The sequence below is a fragment of the Colobus angolensis genome, unplaced genomic scaffold (assembly GCF_000951035.1).
Source record: "Colobus angolensis palliatus isolate OR3802 unplaced genomic scaffold, Cang.pa_1.0 Scaffold58, whole genome shotgun sequence".
Taxonomy (NCBI): domain Eukaryota; kingdom Metazoa; phylum Chordata; class Mammalia; order Primates; family Cercopithecidae; genus Colobus; species Colobus angolensis.
Genome location: NW_012119376.1, coordinates 13,660,834 through 13,680,900, shown reverse-complemented (window position 1 = coordinate 13,680,900; position 20,067 = coordinate 13,660,834). Strand labels below are relative to the sequence as shown.

The 20,067-nt window shown below is 37.8% G+C and overlaps 1 protein-coding gene across 1 annotated transcript in view; it reads left to right on the top strand.

Moving 5' to 3' along the window:
* Positions 1 to 20,067, top strand: part of ENPP3 (ectonucleotide pyrophosphatase/phosphodiesterase 3) — a 101,652-nt gene that overhangs the window by 69,920 nt on the left and 11,665 nt on the right. Inside the window, exons 17-22 of the mRNA XM_011962160.1 lie at positions 2,297 to 2,363; positions 3,891 to 3,978; positions 6,017 to 6,195; positions 7,819 to 7,870; positions 9,823 to 9,977; positions 17,320 to 17,455. Of these exons, the coding sequence (XP_011817550.1) occupies positions 2,297 to 2,363; positions 3,891 to 3,978; positions 6,017 to 6,195; positions 7,819 to 7,870; positions 9,823 to 9,977; positions 17,320 to 17,455 (677 nt within the window). The remainder of the gene's footprint in view (positions 1 to 2,296; positions 2,364 to 3,890; positions 3,979 to 6,016; positions 6,196 to 7,818; positions 7,871 to 9,822; positions 9,978 to 17,319; positions 17,456 to 20,067) is intronic.

Below are 20,067 nucleotides of genomic sequence, written 5' to 3'. Positions count from 1 at the left end.
AAAATTAGCTGGGCGTGGTGGCACATGCTACTCGGGAGGCTCAGGCAGGAGAATTGCTTGAACACAAGAGGCTGAGGTTGCAGTGAGCCGAGATCATGCCGTTGCACTCCAGCCTGGGCAACAAGAGTGAAACTGCGTCTCAAAAACAAAAGAGAGATGGAGTCTTGCTATGTTGTTCAGGCTGGTCTCTAGCTCCTAGGCTCAAGCAATCCACTCACTTTGGATTCCTGAAGTGCTGGGATTACAGGTGTGAGCCACCATTCCCAGCTGAGAATAAAAACACTTTTTAAAACCTATTGTTTGGGCTGGGCATGGTGGCTCACACCTGTAATCCCAGCACTTTGGGAGGCTGAGGTAGGTGGAACACTTGAGGTTAGGAGTTCCAGATCAGCTGGCCAACATGGCAAAACCCTGTCTCTACTAAAAACACAAAAATATTAGTGGGGTGTGGTGGCACATGCCTGTAGTCCCAGCTACTCAGGAGGCTGAGGCAGGAGAATTGCTTGAACCCAGGAGGCAGAGGTTGCAGTGAGCCAAGATCACACCACTTCACTCCAGCTTGGGCAACAGAGCGAGACTTAGTCTCAAAAATAAATAAATAAACAAACAAATAAATAAACAAATAAATAAAGCCTATTGTTGTCATAGTTTTATGCCAACAACTTTATTGGAATTAACTAAGATAAGGACATGAAGTGACATCCTTAGGGTATCAAACTTAATTTCCTTAGGAAGCAGGACTTGTCTTGCTTTCCCCATTCCAGGTACTTACCTGGTCTCTCTTTTCTTCGCTCTATTGGGTAGAGTTCAGTGAGTGTGGCCTGGTCAGAGTTGTGATTTATTTTTTTATTTGTGATTTATTTTTATTTTCTATTTAAACTGAATTAGAGTCAGTTATGAATTTTTTTAATGTTTTTATGTTTAATGTATTTTTTAAAAACACTAAATTACTGTCCTGTTGTTAGTCAAGTTTGTAAAAACAGAAACCCTGTGGTGTCTGTGTGTGTGTGTGTGTGTGTGTGTATTTGCCGTTGGGGTGAGAGGTGGGGGTGGGAAAGCAAATGAGAGAAACCTTTTAGGGCCAGTCTTTGGAAATAGGAGTCCTTTGTTCCCTTCAGAGACCAAATTTGACCTAGTATAACGCTGTTGCTTTAAAAGATCTAGGATCATTTATCGCTATTTTCCAAATATGAAAAACAGCTACTTATAAAATTGTTAATACTGCTCAATTCAAAACAGTATTAAAATGCAGGCAAAAGCGAATTAATTAAATTTGAAAAGTTATTCAAATAATAAAGCAACAGCCTATGGAAGAAAATCACAAAGGTAAACATTATATAATAATAATCTCTGAATTTACAGAATATACTAGCTTCTTTTTACCAAGTACAGTTATGTGTTGTATAACAACATTTTGGTCAACAACGAACTGCTTATGTGATGGTGGTCCCATAATATTATAATACTATACTTCTACTATAACTTTTCTATGTTTACATGCACTTAGATACACAAATCCTTGCCGTTGTGTTACAACTGCCTACGGTATTCAGTACAGTAGCATGCTGTACAGGTTTGTAGCTAGGAGCAATAGGCTAGACCACAAAGCCCAGGTGTGTAGAAGGCTGTACCATCCAGGCTTGTGTAAGTGTACTCTGTGATGTTTCCATAATGATGAACTTGTGTAAGAATGCATTTCTCAGAACATATTCCTGCCTGCCCTTAAGCAACGCATGACTGGATTATAATTAACTTGCCCTGCCTATTCTTTATTCATGCTTTCATATTATTTTCCTAGACATCTTCACTGGAAAACAGAAATTGCTATTTTTCCCCAGTTGCAAAGATTTATTCCTAAAGCATTGAAATGCTAAAATAACATATTAACCAAACTATTCTTCAGCATGTCGTCATTGATGTGTAAAGGTACACAAATGAGCTTGAAGACAAATCCACTTTTTAAAAAATCTGTGCCTTTATTACTAGCCTTTAGTCAGTATCTATCAGTCAGAGACTTTTGAATTCTATTTATAGATCCTGGAATTTTCCTTTCTTCTCTCATACCCTTCTGTTTGTTCCATTATGGTTATGAATTTGAGCATGAAAATAAATATATTTATTCGTTGTTGATATAAAAATTTACTTATTCTGTTGTTGATAGAAAAATATATTATTCTGTTGTTGATTAAAAATTTACTTATAAAATTTACAGAAACTATATAAAATTCATTAAAGCTTACAATATGGTCTCATATCAATATATTGATCAGTGTGTAATAATATTTTTTCTTTATAGGTATAAATCAAATACAAATTGTGGAGGAGGCAACCATGGTTATAACAATGAGTTTAGGAGCATGGAGGTAACTTACTGCTTTTTTTTAACTTTTATTTTAAGTTCAGGGGTACATGTGCAGAATGAGCAGGTTTGTTACATAGGTAAACATCTGTCATGGGGGTTTGTCATACAGATTATTTCATTACTCAGGTGTTAAGCCTAGTTACTGCTTTTTTAAAACAGATATTTATTGCACGCCTATTTTATTATAGGCAATGTCCAAGACTCTTGAATACATCTGTGAACAAAACAGATAAGATCCTGCCCTCATGAAGCTTTTATTCTAAGAGGGGGATACAGACAGTAGGAATAACAAAATAATATATTATTTGTTATGTCAGATGATAAATACTGTGGGAAATAAAGAAAAAGTAAAGGAGAGTAAGGGAGAAATTGGGAGTATTTGGGGGTACCCTGGGGGCAGTAAGCAACTTTAAATAGGGTGGAAAGAGTAAGAGTCATTGAGTTGACATTGAGCAGAGACTTGAAAAAGGTAAAAGAATTCGCCTTTCAAATATTCAGGAGACAAGTGTCCCAGGCAGAAGAAACAGCCACTGGAAAGGGCCAAAATTGGGAGTGTGCCTGAGTCTATGAGTAGAAGGCAGCTGATAATCCCCCATAAGTAAAGCTTTGCAACCTGGTTATCTCATCTACTTCCATTTGTAACACACAAACACACACACATACATACACACACTCCTTTCCAAATAGAAAAAAAAAAATGTGTTAGGCCTTTTATGAATATGTTTCTTTTTATTATAACATTGCCATGGTGAGTTATATCTTTTTGTAAATATTTGAAAACAATCTCTGGAGAAAGAGCTTTACTATTAATTGGGGTACTATATAATAGTTAAATTAATTATTGCAAGAAAAATCTATGCCTCCAATTCTTTGATGATTATCTTAATATCTGTATGTATATACACACACACCTGTTACCAAAACATAATTGCTTATCTATGTTTGATACTTTTCTTCTAATTGTTTATAGTCTAAAATAATTTGATCTGTTATAAATAATACAATCAAGTTAACATTAATTAATTCAGTGTAAACCAAAATATTTAGGTCTTTTTATCCCAAAAGTAAAAGAGAGAAGTATAAGTGAATCAGGAAGTTAGACTTCATCTAAAAAAAAAAAGTTAACATTTTTGTATCATGTATTAACATATTTGATTAATGATATGAAACTATGAAAAGATAATATGATGTTATATGATTAAATTTCTACTAAATGTTGTGCGCATATTGCAGAATTATGCTGATACTGCTTGTGTGCTATTGTTTGTATTCTCCTACTTTATTGGTATATGAGGTGCTATGGAGGTAGGTAGAGATAGAAGTAAATATAGCATTGACTATATTTGATTGGGATTGGTACAACATTACAGGTGGTAAAATATGAAAATCATTTTCAAAACTAAAAAAAAATCCCTACAGAGGCCTAATACAAATAGGAGAGTAGTTACAGAAGGAAAATTGTGTCTCTTCCTATATTTGGTTTTGAATTTAGATGACATCTAATAATAATATGACTATTACCACCTAGGCTATCTTTCTGGCACATGGACCCAGTTTTAAAGAGAAGACTGAAGTTGAACCATTTGAAAATATTGAAGTCTATAACCTAATGTGTGGTAAGTATATTTAAATAAGTTTGCCAACAAAATATGGATAGTTTTAAATATATGTAATTTGAAATTGGTAGCAAACTGAATCCCAGAGCCTGGATACTCTGTAGTGAGAAGGCAGAAAGTAAAAAAGATGAGGAAGAATTATTCATTATTCAGACTTATTCAGCTGTAAGAGTGAATTCTTTTTGTTTTACTAGTAATGATAAACTTTATTTTTATTTTTGAGATGCAGTCTTGCTCTGTCACCCAGACTGGAGTGCAGCGATGTGATTCTGGCTCACTGCAACCTCCGCCTCCCAGGTTCAAGTTATTCTCCTGTCTCAGCTTCCCAAGTAACTGGGATTACAGGCGTGAACCACCAGGCCCGGCTACTTTTTTTTGTATTTTTTGTAGAGATGGTATTTCACCATGTTGGCCAGGCTGGTCTGGAACTCCTGACCTCAAGTTATCTGCCCATCTTGGTCTCCCAAAGTGCTAGGATTACAGGCATGAGCCACCAAGCCCAGCCAGTAATGATAAACTTTAGATCTCAGAAGACCAACCTTTTCTGTTCGTTAGTTACTAGATGATAATTTAACTTAGTAAAACTTAGGTAAATAATACTTCCAACTTTTCAAAGCAAGAGAAACATACCTAAAAACCCAAATATTTTCTTGTAATTACAGAGAGAAGCTCTCTGGCATAAAAACGTGGGGATAAAGTCCTAGCTGGATAGACACTTGTTATCATACTCAATGTTAGAAAAACCTTAAAGCATTAGGATTTTAGGAAGCCTAACCTACCTTCCTACCTGCATGCTTGCTGCAGGCCATTGTATTAACAAATCATTTATTTACCTAGCAAGGCAATGAGTAAGCTGCAATTTCACTGTTAGCTTTAGAAATTTGGACATAAACATGCTTACAACGGTCTCTCTTAATCTTGTCATTGGTTTGTGGTAACTGAATGTGACTTAGAGACTAAAAGGTATTCAGGGTTTGTTTTTGTTTTTGTTTTTGTTTTTGTTTGAGACGGAGTCTCTCTCTGCCGCCCAGGCTGGAGTGCAGTGGCCGGATCTCAGCTCACTGCAAGCTCCGCCTCCCGGGCTCACGCCATTCTCCTGCCTCAGCCTCTGGAGTAGCCGGGACTACAGGCGCCCGCCACCTTGCCCGGCTATCAGTTTTTAAAATGGTGTGTTGTAGCCTTAAAAACTTACATTCTTGATCCGCACGGCTAGGTTTATGGTCTGGACTCTTGTCCCTTTGCAGAACTGGCTAAAAGGAACTAGATAGGACTGCAGTTCCAGGAGAGATCTGTTAGTGGCAGGCAGTCGGCAGGAATATTTTAAAAGGCTATATTGGTAAAATATTTATGTTTCATAGAAACACACAAACATGCAAATTATATGTTTCTATGAAACACACAATTGTATTTTGTATTATATATTTTCATAGAAAAAATGAAAAAAATCTCTCTGAATATTAAGCAAAATTCACTAGTTCCATTTTTTAAAAGTGTCTATCTTTAGAGAACTTTAAGTAAATGTACTATAAGGAAGATTATAAGTTATTTAATTTATTTAAACTTGTTTTTATTAAGAATATAGCTTTTTATGCTAGAAAATCATGATATGCTTATTAAACAAAGTGGTGATTTAAGGAAGCTTTTCTTTGGAGAAACAGAAACCGTTCATGAAAGTTTCTCTGGTTCATCTGCAGCAACTGTTCCTATTCCTCACTTATTTCAAGAGATAGGGTTTCAGTGTCTCCTAAGCTGGCCTCAAACTCTCAGGCTCAAGCAAGCCTCTTGCCTCAGCCTCTTGAGTAGCCGGGACTACAGGTGCACTGCTGAACTGGATAGTTCTATTCTTTAGCAAGATTAGTGTTTGAAACCATGGAGAAGAAAGTCAGTAAACTGAATGGCATATGGAGTACATAGCTTCGTTACAGCAGAATTTATTAAAGGGAGTGAAAGAGTAGGTGTTTGTTTCTTTCCATCTCCCACAAAGGAGTTGTTGCCTTCCAGTATAAAGCAACTTTGAACTTGTTTTTTCAAAAAACAGATCTTCTACGCATTCAGCCAGCACCAAACAACGGAACCCATGGTAGTTTAAACCATCTTCTGAAGGTGCCTTTTTATGAGCCATCCCATGCAGAGGAGGCGTCAAAGTTTTCTGTTTGTGGCTTTGCTAATCCATTGCCCACAGATAATCTTGGCTGTTCATGCCCTCATCTACAAAATGTAAGTAACAACTTCATGCATCCATAAGAATGTAAAGGGGCAAGCTATTCTTAACCTGGGTAGCCGACAACTGGGGTAGCAACAACCAGGTTTGTGTTCTGCTTTGGATATTTACTTAGTAAATATATGTGGTTTCTCTGAACCTTATCTGGAAGCAAGAAGTGAGAATGCATACATTATAAGATTAAGTATGGAAACATGCTTTGTAAACTGGAAAGCACTATTTGGTAATTGTTAATGTCATTATAAACTAACTGTCCTTCACCATTCAATACAGTAATCTTCGCGCTCTCTCCAATTATCCTTCTAAACCATTCTTCCTGTGTTTTATGAATCAGATGTTCATGCCTGGTTATTTAGGGCAGAAAGAACTGGGAGGGTGTAGGGATTGCAGCCTGCTGTTTGACACACCCACTAGGGTAGGTGCTGTAGGGTATTCCTTTGGGTAGCAGGGAGGAATCTGGCTGACAGTTGACACTGGGAAGGTCTTTTTAGTAGATCAGGCCCTCAGATGAGTTCAGGAGCAGGACTTCAGATTCCAGGAGACTTTCAATAAGGTGAGGTTTTAGTGCTAGGAGAGGCCCCAAGGGCAAGGAGTCATAACAGGAGCTTAAAATATAAGGACCAAGCCTACTTGTGAGACTCAGAGCACCTGGATGGGGTTGGGATTTCAGAGTGAAATTGGAGCCCAGTTATCAGGAGTCCATCAAGCTAAAATTAATGTCCAGGGTCATTTGATGCCAAGTTCCAAATGTGTTTGTAGAACTAAATAAAAACACCTGCTGCCTCAGGTAAGAATTTTTCCTTATAGTCAGAAGTAGGTGAAGACATCACAATCTCTATTCTTCAAAATAGCATTATACCACAGAAATAAATAACCAACCAAAGGGGCTTTACGGGACAAAAGTCTAGCAAACTTCTCAATGAAGATGAAATCCACAGCAAAGATCAGAGTAAGGGTGTGGATTTCCTACCGACTGCTCCTGATAACCTCGATCAAACTGCCATTAAAAAATAATAATATTACTTAGTGGGTATGTTGTTTCTCATTTTAGAGATAAAGCATGCTCAGAGAAGTTAGATAAATTGTCTGAGGCCAGAGAAGCTTGTTCTATCTGACTGCAAACCCCAAGTTCTATGTGAAGAATGCCTCTTGCTATTCAGAGTGTGGTCCCAGGACCAGCAGCTGCATCACTTGCAAATTGGTTAGAGATGCAGAATCTCAAGCCCTACCCTAGGTTTACTGAACCAGAATCCATATTTTAACAAAACCCTCAAGTGACTGTATGCATATTAAAGCTTAAGGAGCACTGGGATGTTGTCACCCAACTTAGTCATTGATTCCAGCAGTGATCAGAATGCTTTGCCCCATTATCAATTATCTTTTTGCGAATTCTGTCTCTCACACACATACACACACACACACACACACACACAGACAATGCAGGGAGCAGTAGTGTCTCTATATTTCTGAATAGTGGTAGAATCAGAATCTTTAGTCTAGCTTCTTTGGCAGTATAACACTAAATTGATTACTACAGAAATAATCTTGATTACCCTTTAAAACATGTAGTGTTACTTTGACTTATTTCCTCCCCTTTCCCATCCCTCATTATCTTGCAGAGTATTCAGCTGGAACAAGTGAATCAAATGCTAAATCTCACCCAAGAAGAAAGTAAGTCAATAGAAAACATGTTAAATCTTTGATATTTAGACCTAACAAAACACAACGTGGCCCTTTTAGGACTCTCCAAAATAAGCTGATAGAGGTTCCTGAACATAAAGATTTTATTGCCAACATACAAAAGGTAAACAAAACAAAACAAAACTCACAACAGATACAATGACAACAGTACAAGCATGGGTAGTTCCAGTGGTTCCAGGAACAAAACGAATTCCTTGAAGCGGTTGTGACTCATCTGCAGTCCTCTTATTTCTTTTCCTTAGGTGTAAGCGGACTGAGCTGCCTGGGTTTGAGTCCTACCTCTGTGCTTCCTGGCTGTTTGATCTGGGGCAAATCACTTAGCCCCCCTGTGCCTCAGTCTTCTCATCTGTAATAACTGTACTCACCTCATGCAGTTGTAAAAATTTAAAAAGTTAATACATGGAAAGAGTTTACAATTGTGCCTGGCCTGTAGCAATATTATTATTACCTGTTATCTTTTAAGTATTCTTGTACTAAACTCACTCTGTTTCAGTTTCATCGCTTATAAAATGGGATACCTACTTTATAGAGTTGCTATGAAAATTACATGAGTTAATATATTTTCCGTGATCTACAGTTAAGAGCTCAGTAAATGTACTAGTTGTTTTGATACTCTTATAATCTGCCAAGTGTTATTCCATGGCATGAATAGCCTGCAGGTTTTTTATCCATCACTAATTGATGGATTTTTAAGAAGCATACAAGTAAAAGTAAATAAATACAATAGAATGTTGTTTTAGTCCATCCCAGTTGCTATTAGGTTGGTGCAAAAGTAATTGTGTTTTTTTTCTATTAAAAGTAATGACAAAACCCAACAGGGCATGGTGGCTCATGCCTGTAATCCCAGCACTTTGGGAGGCTGAGGCAGACAGATCACTTGAGGTGAGGAGTTCGAGACCAGCCTGGCCAACATGGTGAAACCCCATCGCTACTAAAAATACACACACACACACACAAAATTAGCTGCGCATGATGGTGCACCCTTGTAATCCCAGTTACTCTGGAGGAAGCTGAGGTAGGAGAATCCCATGAACCCAGGAGATGGAGGTTGCAGTGAGTTGAGATCATGCCACTGCACTCCAGCTTGGGTGACAGAGCAAGACTTGGTCTCAAAAGTAATGGCAAAAACCGCAATTACTTTTGCTCTATCCTAATATAACAAGATACAATAGACTGGGTAGCTTATAAACAACAGAAATTTACTTCTCATAGTTCTGGAGGCTGGGAAGCCCAAGATCAAGTTGCCAGCAGATTTGGTTTCTGATGACGGCCTGATTCTTCATAAAGGGCCTTCTCATTCTGAGCTCATATAGTGGAAGGATTGAAGGTGTCCCTAGGTCTCTTTGATGAAAGCTCTAATCCTGCTCATGGGGGTCTTACCTCATGACTTAATCACCTCTTAAAGGTCCCACCTCCTAATACCATCACCTTTGGGATTAGGATTTCAATGTAAACATTTTAGAAAGACATAAACATTCTGATTATAAGACATAAGTTTATAAAATTCCAACATCTTCCCTATGACAATTACTAAAGTGGGTCATCTTTGTTACAAAGTATGTACTTTTGACTTTGAAGATTTTACCTCTTCATGTACATCCTTTGAGCTGTAAAACATAAGGAATCACAGAGGGCAGGCTTCAGATCCTTGCTTAGGCTCTTGCTTGGCCAACTTACTTATCTAAACCTTAGTTTTATAATCTGTAAAATTAAGTAGTAACACCACTATTATTATTATTAATAATAATTGCACATAGGATTGTTGTAAAAATTGAAAGAGGTTAAATATGTGAAATATTTGTTAGAGTACTTGTCATATAATAAGCCATAAGTGTGGTAGTTATTATACGGGTAGTTATTACATGCAAACAAGCATTTGCTAATTTCATGAATCTTTTTATTTTATGTTATTTTAATTTTAGTAACAGCAACAGTGAAAGTAAATTTGCCATTTGGGAGGCCTAGGGTACTGCAGAAGAAAGTGGACCACTGTCTCCTTTACCACAGGGAATATGTCAGTGGATTTGGAAAAGCTATGAGGATGCCCATGTGGAGTTCATACACGGTCCCCCAGGTGGTAAGTTCCTGAGTCCACTGATCCATGCAGGCAAGAAATATTTATAATCCTTTCATATTCTAAGAGCTGAATTTTGTTTTTCAGTAGAGATTCAAAGGGAGGGAACTCATTGGCCTATAGCTTGTAAGACAATGTGCAAGTATTACATAAAGGTTTTTATAGGTGCTATATGGGTGCAAAAAACATTGTGTTTCACCTGGAGAAAATGGAAAATGTTTACAGGCCAATTGGGCAATTGGTAAGGAAGGTAGAAAAGGACATTTTAAATAGAAGCAACAGAAGTATGGAGCAATACTATTCATTTAACATTCCCCATGTACATCATGGGTGCACATAGAAGGTGATGATAACTAGATTATAAAGGGCTTTGTATTTATTTGATTATTTAACAAGTGCATTACTATTTGCTGTGTGTTATAGTAGGCACAAAGTGAATAAGGCATAGTTCTTCTCTGAAGGATCTGGAACTCTAGTAAGTCAGACTAGACTTACATGGACAAATGCATTATGTCAGAGATCTCCAGGCTGAGGTTGAGGTCCACTTGTTTAAAGCCCCCTCCCTCTTCACTGTCTGGCAGACTCTCTTGCACTAAGTAGTACCAGGACAGTTGACTACACTTCCGGAAGAAAACAGTAGATCCCTGCCTCACACCACACACAAAATTAAATTGCTGGTGAATTTGTAGACCTAAATAGGAACAGCAAGTCCATGTTCCCTTTGTACATATCTTTATGATCTTGCGATAGAGAAGGCTTTCTCAGGAGACAAGAAGAACAACATTAAAAATGCAGAGGGAATTGATTAATTACACTACATAAACATTAATGTATGACAAAATAACAAAGTTGTAGATGGACCAATATATTTGCATTGCACATAAGAAACAAGTTATGAGCATCCAGAATAGTAATTTGATTCAGAATAGCTAATAAATTTCCACCAATCAATAACAGAATGACAAGCATCTTAGTTACTACGTGAACAAAGGATAGGAACCAAGCAATTGAATCTCAGTGGCAATATGTAAATTAAAACAAAACTTAGGGCCAGGCACAGTGGCTTATGCCTGTAATCCTAGCACTTTGGGAGGCTGAGGCAGGCAGATCACCTGAGGTCAGGAGTTTGAGACTAGCCTGACCAACATGGTGAAACCCCATCTTTACTAAAAACACAAAATTAGGCAGGTGGGGTGGCATATGCCTGTAATCCCAGCTACTTGGGAGGCTGAGGCAGGAGAATCGCTTGAACCTGGGAGGTGGAGGTTGCAGTGAGCCGAGATTGCACCATTACACTCCATCCTGGGCAACAAGTGAAACTGCATCTCAAAAAAAAAAAAAAAAGCAAAAAAACTTAAAGTATGCCAAAAGTCAGTCCAAACACTCCTCTGGGGCAGAGATGATTTTATTTAATGTATCCTCAGCACAACAGAATTGCCCAGTATGTGCTTATTGAATGAAATGCATTGAATGAATTAACCACAACCATTATTTTTAGACTTTTAATGACAAAACTGTACCACCAACCACACGGGTAAATAATCAGGGAGCTGTTTTTGTAGAGAAAATCTTAGTATTTTAGATCCAGAGACTAATGACAAGCTTATTTTTGCTAAGAGTACCACCTCTTTTATGGAAAGGAAATATTGATTCCATAGGTTTACCTACTCTTCCTGTTCCAATTCAAAATTTTTGGAGAAAAATGAGCGTATTTTCCTACTACGAATTAAAACTTGGTATATTCTGAAAGCCAGTTCTGTTGCTGTCAATGGTTCAATTGTGGTCACTAGTAACAGTACTAATGTTTGTTTGCCAACGTGGGAAAATATTTTACCAACAGTTACCTGAGTTCATATGTACGTTGGTGGCAACATTACTTTCTTAATATGCACAATGTTCAATTCGTGATTTTCTTCAACACACACCACTCCTTAAAATAACTTCTATTTTGTTACTGTTTTCGAGAGGAGTGGCACACTCAGGGTCAGTCCTATTATTTAATTTTCTATTTTGAAAATTCCAAGTATGAGGGATTGTGTGGCATTAAAGGGAATGTTTATGTTTTTAATACTTTTCCCTGCTGTCTTGCATTCTTGAATTTTTATGAGCTTCGGCGGAAACCAAAGGCAGAGAGATTCTAAGTGGGCTCAGACTAGGAGTTTAGTACAATTCTTCTTTGTTATTGTTTTAAAACTAGCTTCTTTGTTACCAAAAGTTCCTGTCCTTTCACTGATCCCACAGAAGTACTTGTGTATTTCTCCCTCCATGTGACAGGATGGAATTCTAGCAATTTTCTGCTTTCTAATTCAGAAATTACTCTGTTAGTGTGTTGTGGTTTAAGAAAATTACATACAAGGATGTTTTGGGATTCACATAAAAATGTTGTAAATCAGCTCTGTGTTTCAAAAAATCAGACTTTAAATAAGCACTTTTCAGAACATGGACCCAATTGGCCTGAGCCTTTAAGATTTGTGGAGCTTTTGTTTTTCTGTGGTTTTGGTGGGTTTTGTAATTTTTGTTGTTATCTCAGAAGAGTTCTGGGGAAATAGTTGTGATTTTAAATCATGGTCCTAGAACAGCTGATTCAAAACCATTAAGGTTAGTCAGGATGTACACAGATTTTGCTTCTGGGCCTGCTCAGAAGGAAGATATGAACTAGTGTTTCTGTTACTAAGTAAAAAATTGAAAATAAGAGCAAGAATTGTGATTATTGTTGAAAATAGGTATTTCAGAATTTAATATGAAATCAAATTTTTCAGAGTAGAAATCTACTGTACTTTGAAAAATGCCTCTGTCTCCCCCCTATGTATCTATGTATCTCTCTCTATTTACCTACCTATAGTTATATGTCTATCTATCTGTCAGTCTACACACATAACTCCCATATCTTTCCATGTTAAAAAGCCTTTTTTTCTTGTTTGTAAAGATTATTTTGTGAGTCTTTAAAACAGGGGCATTATTGTGTGTTGCAAACATTTTTGAACTATGAAAAAATTATTTTTCCCTGTAGAAAATAAATCATACAACCAAATAATTTAAAACATACATAGTCATTATCCTTACCATAAGGCAAAATTGTAACTATTTAATCTTCAAACAAGTAGGTTTTAGCTTGTACATTCAGCCTACAGGTAAGAAGCATCTGTAACTTCAATAGAAATAATTTTATACTCTGTTCAAGTTCTACTTTGTTTCAATGCCAGACTAAAAGTACAAGTGGCTCACGTTCCTGTCTATACTCATCATTTACTTCTCCAGAAATATTTTGAGAGCTAAGAAGTTAATATTTTATCTGAGTGTCTGAATTCTATTTATTGCTTTCCTGACTTTCTATCCTGTTGCTTCAAAAATTCCAGGGAACTCTGACAGGATGGCAGGATTGAAGCTGTTTATGTGTGTGGGGTGGTGGTGGTGGTGGTTCACTAAAGCCTTCTTTACTCTAGAAAGGACCTTCCTGTACCTCCCCTCCATCCTTCTAGAGGGCTGCCTATTGCAAAATCTCGCCTGGATAAAGGAGGCCACATCCTCATTCCTAGTATTGATGCACTTTTATTTGAGGGTTCAAGGTTGGTATGTAAGAAATAAATCTCAAGATTTTCGGTTAGCAGAAAATGTGACTTTTTTTTTTTTTAGTACTTTCTGGCTGAAGCTATCCCAGTTCATTTCCCCCAGCCCAAAGTCTAAGCTACTTTGAGAACATGGTAAATATTTTGACCAACTAAGTTGTTTAAGCACAACTTTTACAGCCACAGCCTCATTAAAAATTACAATAAACTTTCTTAGTTAACATTTTTATAATTTTAACTGTTAAATTTAAGCATCTCAATTTCCTTACATTATGGAAAATGCATTTAGGGCTACATTTATACACTGTGTATTTCTTCAAGTAAAACTTACCAATGTGAAATGTTTGAGAACAGCGATAAAGATGTGTGTTAGGAAATATCAAACTTGCAATATACCAGGGTTCTATGGGACCAACTTGGTCAGCAGTCACTATTCCTTATTCTCCAATTTTACAACATACTTATGTGGCCCTTATACCAAGTGGAGAAACCTGGTCACTTAGAACTGTATGTTATGATATGTTTTTGAAAGAATCTAAACAAATGCTTTTAGCTTTCCAGCTGTGCCACCTGAAGGAGAGTGAAATAAATGGTGAGAACTCATCCAACTCATTTAGCACAAACGTCTTCGTTTTTCTTGGTTTACTTCTTGTTTTGGTGGACTATATCACTCAGGAGCTTCCTGAGAAAGAAAAAGGGGAAGAGATATTCTTGAGAGTTTGTGTGTCTCAACATGTTTTTACTCTGCACTTAATTGGTGTTTCAGCTGGTTTCAGAATTTTAGAAATAATTTTTCTTCAAAATTGTAAGACAGGCCAAGCGCAGTGGCTCACACCTGTAATCCTAGCACTTTGGGACTCTGAGGCAGATGGATCACCTGAGGTCAGGAGTTTGAGACCAGCCTGGTCAACATGGCAAAACCCTGTTTCTACTAAAAATACAAAAATTAGCCGGGCATGGTGGCGCGTGCCTGTAATCCCAGCTACTTGGGAAGCTAAGGCAGGAGAATCAGTTGAACCCAGGAGGCAGAGGTAGCAGTGAGCCAAGATTGTGGCATTGCACTCCAGCCTGGGCTATAGAGTGAGACTCCATCTCAAACAAACAAACAAACAAACAAAAAATTAGACTTCCTGGGCTGATTCTCTAATGTGTTTGAATTTTTCCTATTTTTTCCATCTCTTTGTCTTTCATTCTACCTTTTGAGTCACATCTGCAACTTCATCCTCTAGATCTTATTGAGTGTTTTCTTTTGGCTGTCATATTTTGAAATCCCAAGAGCTCTTTCTGTTACCTTTTCCCTTTTTAAAAATTGCCTCTGTTCCTTCTTTATGGATGCCACATATACTCTTAGCACTCTGAGAAAAGAGTTTTCTTCTGGCTTCTACATTGTCTCTTTTTCTTCTCCCTTATTCCCCAGTATCTAGTGGTCCTTGGCTGTCATCTTCTATTTTAAGAATTAGGCACTAAACTTTATGGCTGGGTCTTTCCAGTCTATAAGCTTCACTATAGGTTGATCAGGAAGAGAACCAGCCATTTTGTTGAGGACTCCAAATTGACAGTATCTAGTTTCCTTTCAGGCTGGTTGTTTTCCAAAGAGAGGATACTTCTAATCTGACTCAGCATGTACAATTTTCAGGCTAAATGGGCAATGAGATTGGGGAATCTTATTATTGAGCATATAGTTTTATTTAATCTCATTGTTTTCAGTATGGTGCACCTGTTCTTGGCTGTGCCTTGTGTCTTTTAGTCTGATCATCCCTCTGGTTTAAACTCTCCAGAGAGTAAACATACTGTCTAGCCCTTTTTGCAGACTTTCAATCTATCCTCTATTTCCAGCCTTATGCAAACTCCTGTCTTTAGGACTCCAAGTTCTACCCTTCTGGGGTTCTACAGTAGGACTTTCTTGGTGCTTTCCCCAAACATAAGCTCTTGGTAGTTGGTGTTTACTGGTCTACTAAATTTTATTATTATTTATCTGACTTCCGGCTTCTGAATATTCCTTGTCATCTCTTACGTGTTTTCATTATTACTGTCCTCTTAATGGAATTTTAGAAGGGAGCAAAGTAAGTGTATGTGTTCAATCAAGTTGAGAAGTTTTCTCAACTTCTGTGTCTTTTCTAGCTGGAGCTTTGTATTATGTTAGGGAGTACAGTCTCTGCCTTGCTTTTTCTGGACTTTTCTCATCTTCAGCTCCCACCTGTTCTATACCTCAGCATGGTGCTCTCCTGGCTACAAAGACAGCACGCAGTGTATGTTGCCTCTTCCTTTGTGAATTGAACTCAGAGGTTTTAGACAACGTAGCTAATTTTGCTTTCAGCACAATGCAGTGAATAAAGGAAGGTCATCCTAATTTAACTTAACCTTTTTTTTAATAAATTATTTCAAGTTTTATTAAGAAAGATAACCATTATAGGCAGTAGAGAGCATACAAATCAAAATGTCTGAGAAAAATAAACAAATAGTAAAATGTTCACTTACCCATGATTATATGCTAATCAAAATATGATGACCACATAATATAGTATTACCTTAAATACTCGAGTTAGGCAGCACATTTATTGGATGTCCCCTTGGTAAATAAATTATTGTACTAGTCTTTAAATAGGGTTACAAAGAAATTATTACTATTTTTTAAGACAGAGTCTCGCTCTGTTGCCTGGGCTGGAGTGCAGTGGCACGATCTCAGCTGACTGCAACCTCCACCTCCCAGGTTGAAGCAATTATCATGCCTCAGCCTCCCGAGTAGCTGGGATTACAGGCACACACCACCACACCCAGCTGAGTTTTGTATATTTAGTAGAGAGGGGGTTTCACTATGTTGAACCTCGAACTCTTGACCTCAAGTGATCTGCCCACCTCAACCTCCTAAGTGCTGGGATTATTGGCGTGAGCCACCAAGCCTGGCCTAAGACATTATTATTATTATTATTATTATTGTTATTTTCAGATGGAGTCTCGCTTTGTCACCCAGGCTAGAGTGCAATGGCGCAGTCTCAGCTCACCTCCACCTCCTGAGTTCAAGCGATTCTCCTGACTCAGTCTCCAGAGTAGCTGGAATTATAGGCGCCCTCCACCATACCTGGCTAATTGTTGTATTTTCAGTAGAGACGGAGTTTCACCATGTTGGCTAGGCTGGTCTTGAACTGCTGACCTCGTGATCTGCCTGCCTTGGTCTCTCAAAGTGCTGGGATTACAGGCATGAGCCACTGTGCCCGGCTGGGCCTAAGAAATTATTTTAAAAATTCTTATATTTCATGAGGAATGAAGCATGGCTGTAAGTTTATTTATATTCAAAACTAATTTGTTTAGACAACTACACCTTCTTTGAATTAATCTTAGGTTGATAAAAAGTTCTTGAACAGCTGAAGAATAATATATTAATATTTAGTTTATATCTGTATGCTAAAAGTAAATACATTTTACTTACAATTTTTATTTACAAGTACAATATATATCACCACAAAAAAGTTAGATCTTGAAAAGGATTTTAGTTCTTAGGAATAGTTCCCATTATTCCTCTCCTCTCAATTCAGGTTTCATTGTGCAAATATTTTTTTCCAAGGTGTATTTGATTTGCCCTCCCGATGTCCTTAACCAGAAGGGAACCACAGAAGAAAACACTGCTGAAGACATTCATTCCCATTGCTTGCGTAGACCTGATTCACTAAGAAAATAGGAAAAGCTTAAATGAAAAACATTCTAGGGAAGTGACAAACCATATAAGGCAATGGGTGAGCCGCGATTGTGGGCGTAATTTTTTTCTCTCTCTCTTTCAACAGGGAGACACATCGCCTCTTCCTCCCACTGTCCCAGACTGTCTGCGGGCTGATGTCAGGGTTCCTCCTTCTGAGAGCCAAAATTGTTCCTTCTATTTAGCAGACAAGAATATCACCCACGGCTTCCTCTATCCTCCTGGTTAGTAGAACTCTTTTTTAGAGCAGTCGCTTAGAAAGCTCTCATCAGCTGGATGTGGGCATGTGCCTTAAACATATACTCACCACCAAAACTACCTGCTTGGGCTAAGCTAGCTGCCTGAGACACTTCCAGTGGTTGTGGCTGGCCAGAGCAGCACAGCGGCTGTAATAAAGACTAAGACATTTTGCAGTGGGACCCACACAGCAGCTCTTATCTGGCCCAGATGTTTAGAGAGTTCGGCAGGTTTAAGTTTAATTTTAAAACTGAAGATTCTTTGCAGAAGGACACAAACATCTAAAAACCCATTTCTTCTGGCTCCTGCCCAAGCTAAGGTCTGCCTGGAGAATACAGCTGTGCCCGTGAAAAGAAATCAGGCTGGGTGTTCACTTTGGCAGAACATATACTAAAATTGGAATGATACAGAGAAGATCACCTAATACAATACAATAAAATAAAATAAAATAAAATAAAATAAAATAAGAAATCAGGCTGGAATTTTGGCCTGTCGCTCATGCTGTAGGGCTAACAGTTTTAAACTGCAGCTGAAGCAGCCAAATGAAATTTAAGTTGTTGTTGTTGTTTTTGGAAAGGATCTCTTTTGGGAACCTGCCAGAGCTAGTGTGATTTTCCTAAAACTCAAGCCACTTCCCTGTGCAACGGGAAATGTCATTTTTATTAACTTGCCTATGAGATTTTCAACAATTTCACCTCCTTAGAGATTTGTAATTTAAAGATTCTGAAATTTATAATGGGCAAAAAGGCTTAATGAAAGCAAGTAGCATTATCAATTTAAAACTCCTAACAGAGTTAGGATAAATAAACTGATATGTTTTATGTATCTAGGTACAATCAGGGGTACCAAATTTATGTAAGCCCTGTGATAAACATTAAAAATTTGCAACAGGCCAGGTGCGGTGGCTCACACCTGTAATCCCAGCACTTTGGGAGGCCAAAGTGGGTGGATCACCTTAGATCAGGAGTTCAATACCAGCCTGGCCAACATAAGTGAAACCCTGTCCCATCTCTACTAAAAATAGAAAAATTAGCTGGGTTGGCTGGTGTGTACCTGTAGTTCCAGCTATTCAGGAGGCTGAGGCATGAGGATGGTTTGAACCCGGTAGGTGGAGGCTGCAGTGGCCGAGATTGAGCCACTGACTCCAGCCTGGGTGACAGAGTGAGACTCTGTCTCAAAAAAAAAAAAAAAGTTGCAACATTTTATTAATAAAATATTTGAAATTGGTGTATAAAATTGTATCTGTTAGGCCATATTAGTTAATACATCAATGTTTGCCTGACAATGAATAAAATTAATAATTAAACAACTTGTCTCAAAAAATTAAGGATACGGCCAGACATGGTGGCTCATGCTCGTAATCCTAGCACTTTGGAAGGTCGAGGCAGGAGGATCACTGGCTCAAGAATTTGAGACCAGCTTGGGCAACATAGTGAGACTTTGTCAGTTAAAAAAAAAATAGTAATAATAAGGATAAAATGAAACTCTCTTCTAACTCTCCAGTATAAATTCCAATTATTTATTAAAAATAGAAGTTCTATTACTAGCAGGTTCTTATTTTCCTCTAAAACAGAGGTAATGTTATGTTGATTGCCTTTCCAACTTTCAAGGCTTAGTTAAAAAGGTAGAAGAGGCTTTTTGTGGAGTCAGAGAACTATAAACACCATGTGAAATCTTAAGAAAAAAGAGCTACTTGTTTCTTCATGTCTTTTGGTGTCTACTTATTGGCCTCTCATTGAAGAATGAGTTACCCAGACAGGATGGTGCATGCCTGTAATCCCACCTACTCGGGAGGCTGAGGCAGGAGGGGATCACTTGAGTGCAGGAGCTCGAGATCAGCCTGGGTAAAATGGCAAGACTCTGCCTCAACCTCAATAGTAATTAAAAAAAAAGAATTAGTTAAGATATCCAAGTATAGTTTAAGTATAAAAAGTATTATAATAGAAACTTAATATAAGTGGAATTGTGCACTATTTGTGTTTCTGTGACTGCCTTATTTCACTCAATGTCCTCAAGTTTCATTCATGTTCTTATATATTACAGAATCTAAAATAGTCAAATTCATAGAATCAGAGAGTGAAATGGTGGTTGCCAGGGGCTGGGGGAGGGAGAAATGGGGAGTTCCTAATTAATGGGCATAAAGTTTCAGTTAAGCAAGATAAATAAGCTCTGGGGATCTTCTGTACAGTATTGTATCTAGAGTCAACAGTACTTAAAAAATTGTTAACAGAGTAGATCTCATGTTAAGTGTTCTTACCAAAATGAAATTAAATGAAAAAGGATTTGAATAAACATTTATAGGTTTGCAGCTTTTAATCCTCACAATAATTCTGTGAGACAGATGCCATGAGACGAAGTACAGAGGGATGCAGCACTTTGCCTGAGGGGTGCAGTTGTGAGCAGCAGAGCTGGGGTTCCCACCTGGGCTATCTGCTTTCAGAGCACACTCGCTGAACACTCACTGTGCTAGACAGCACAGCCATAAATCCTGAGAGCCCATGATTTGTGGTGTTCCCTTCAGCAGTCTCTGTATCAGTCAGTTCTCATACTAATAAAGGCATACCTGAGACTGGATAATTTATAAAGAAAAGGGGTTTAG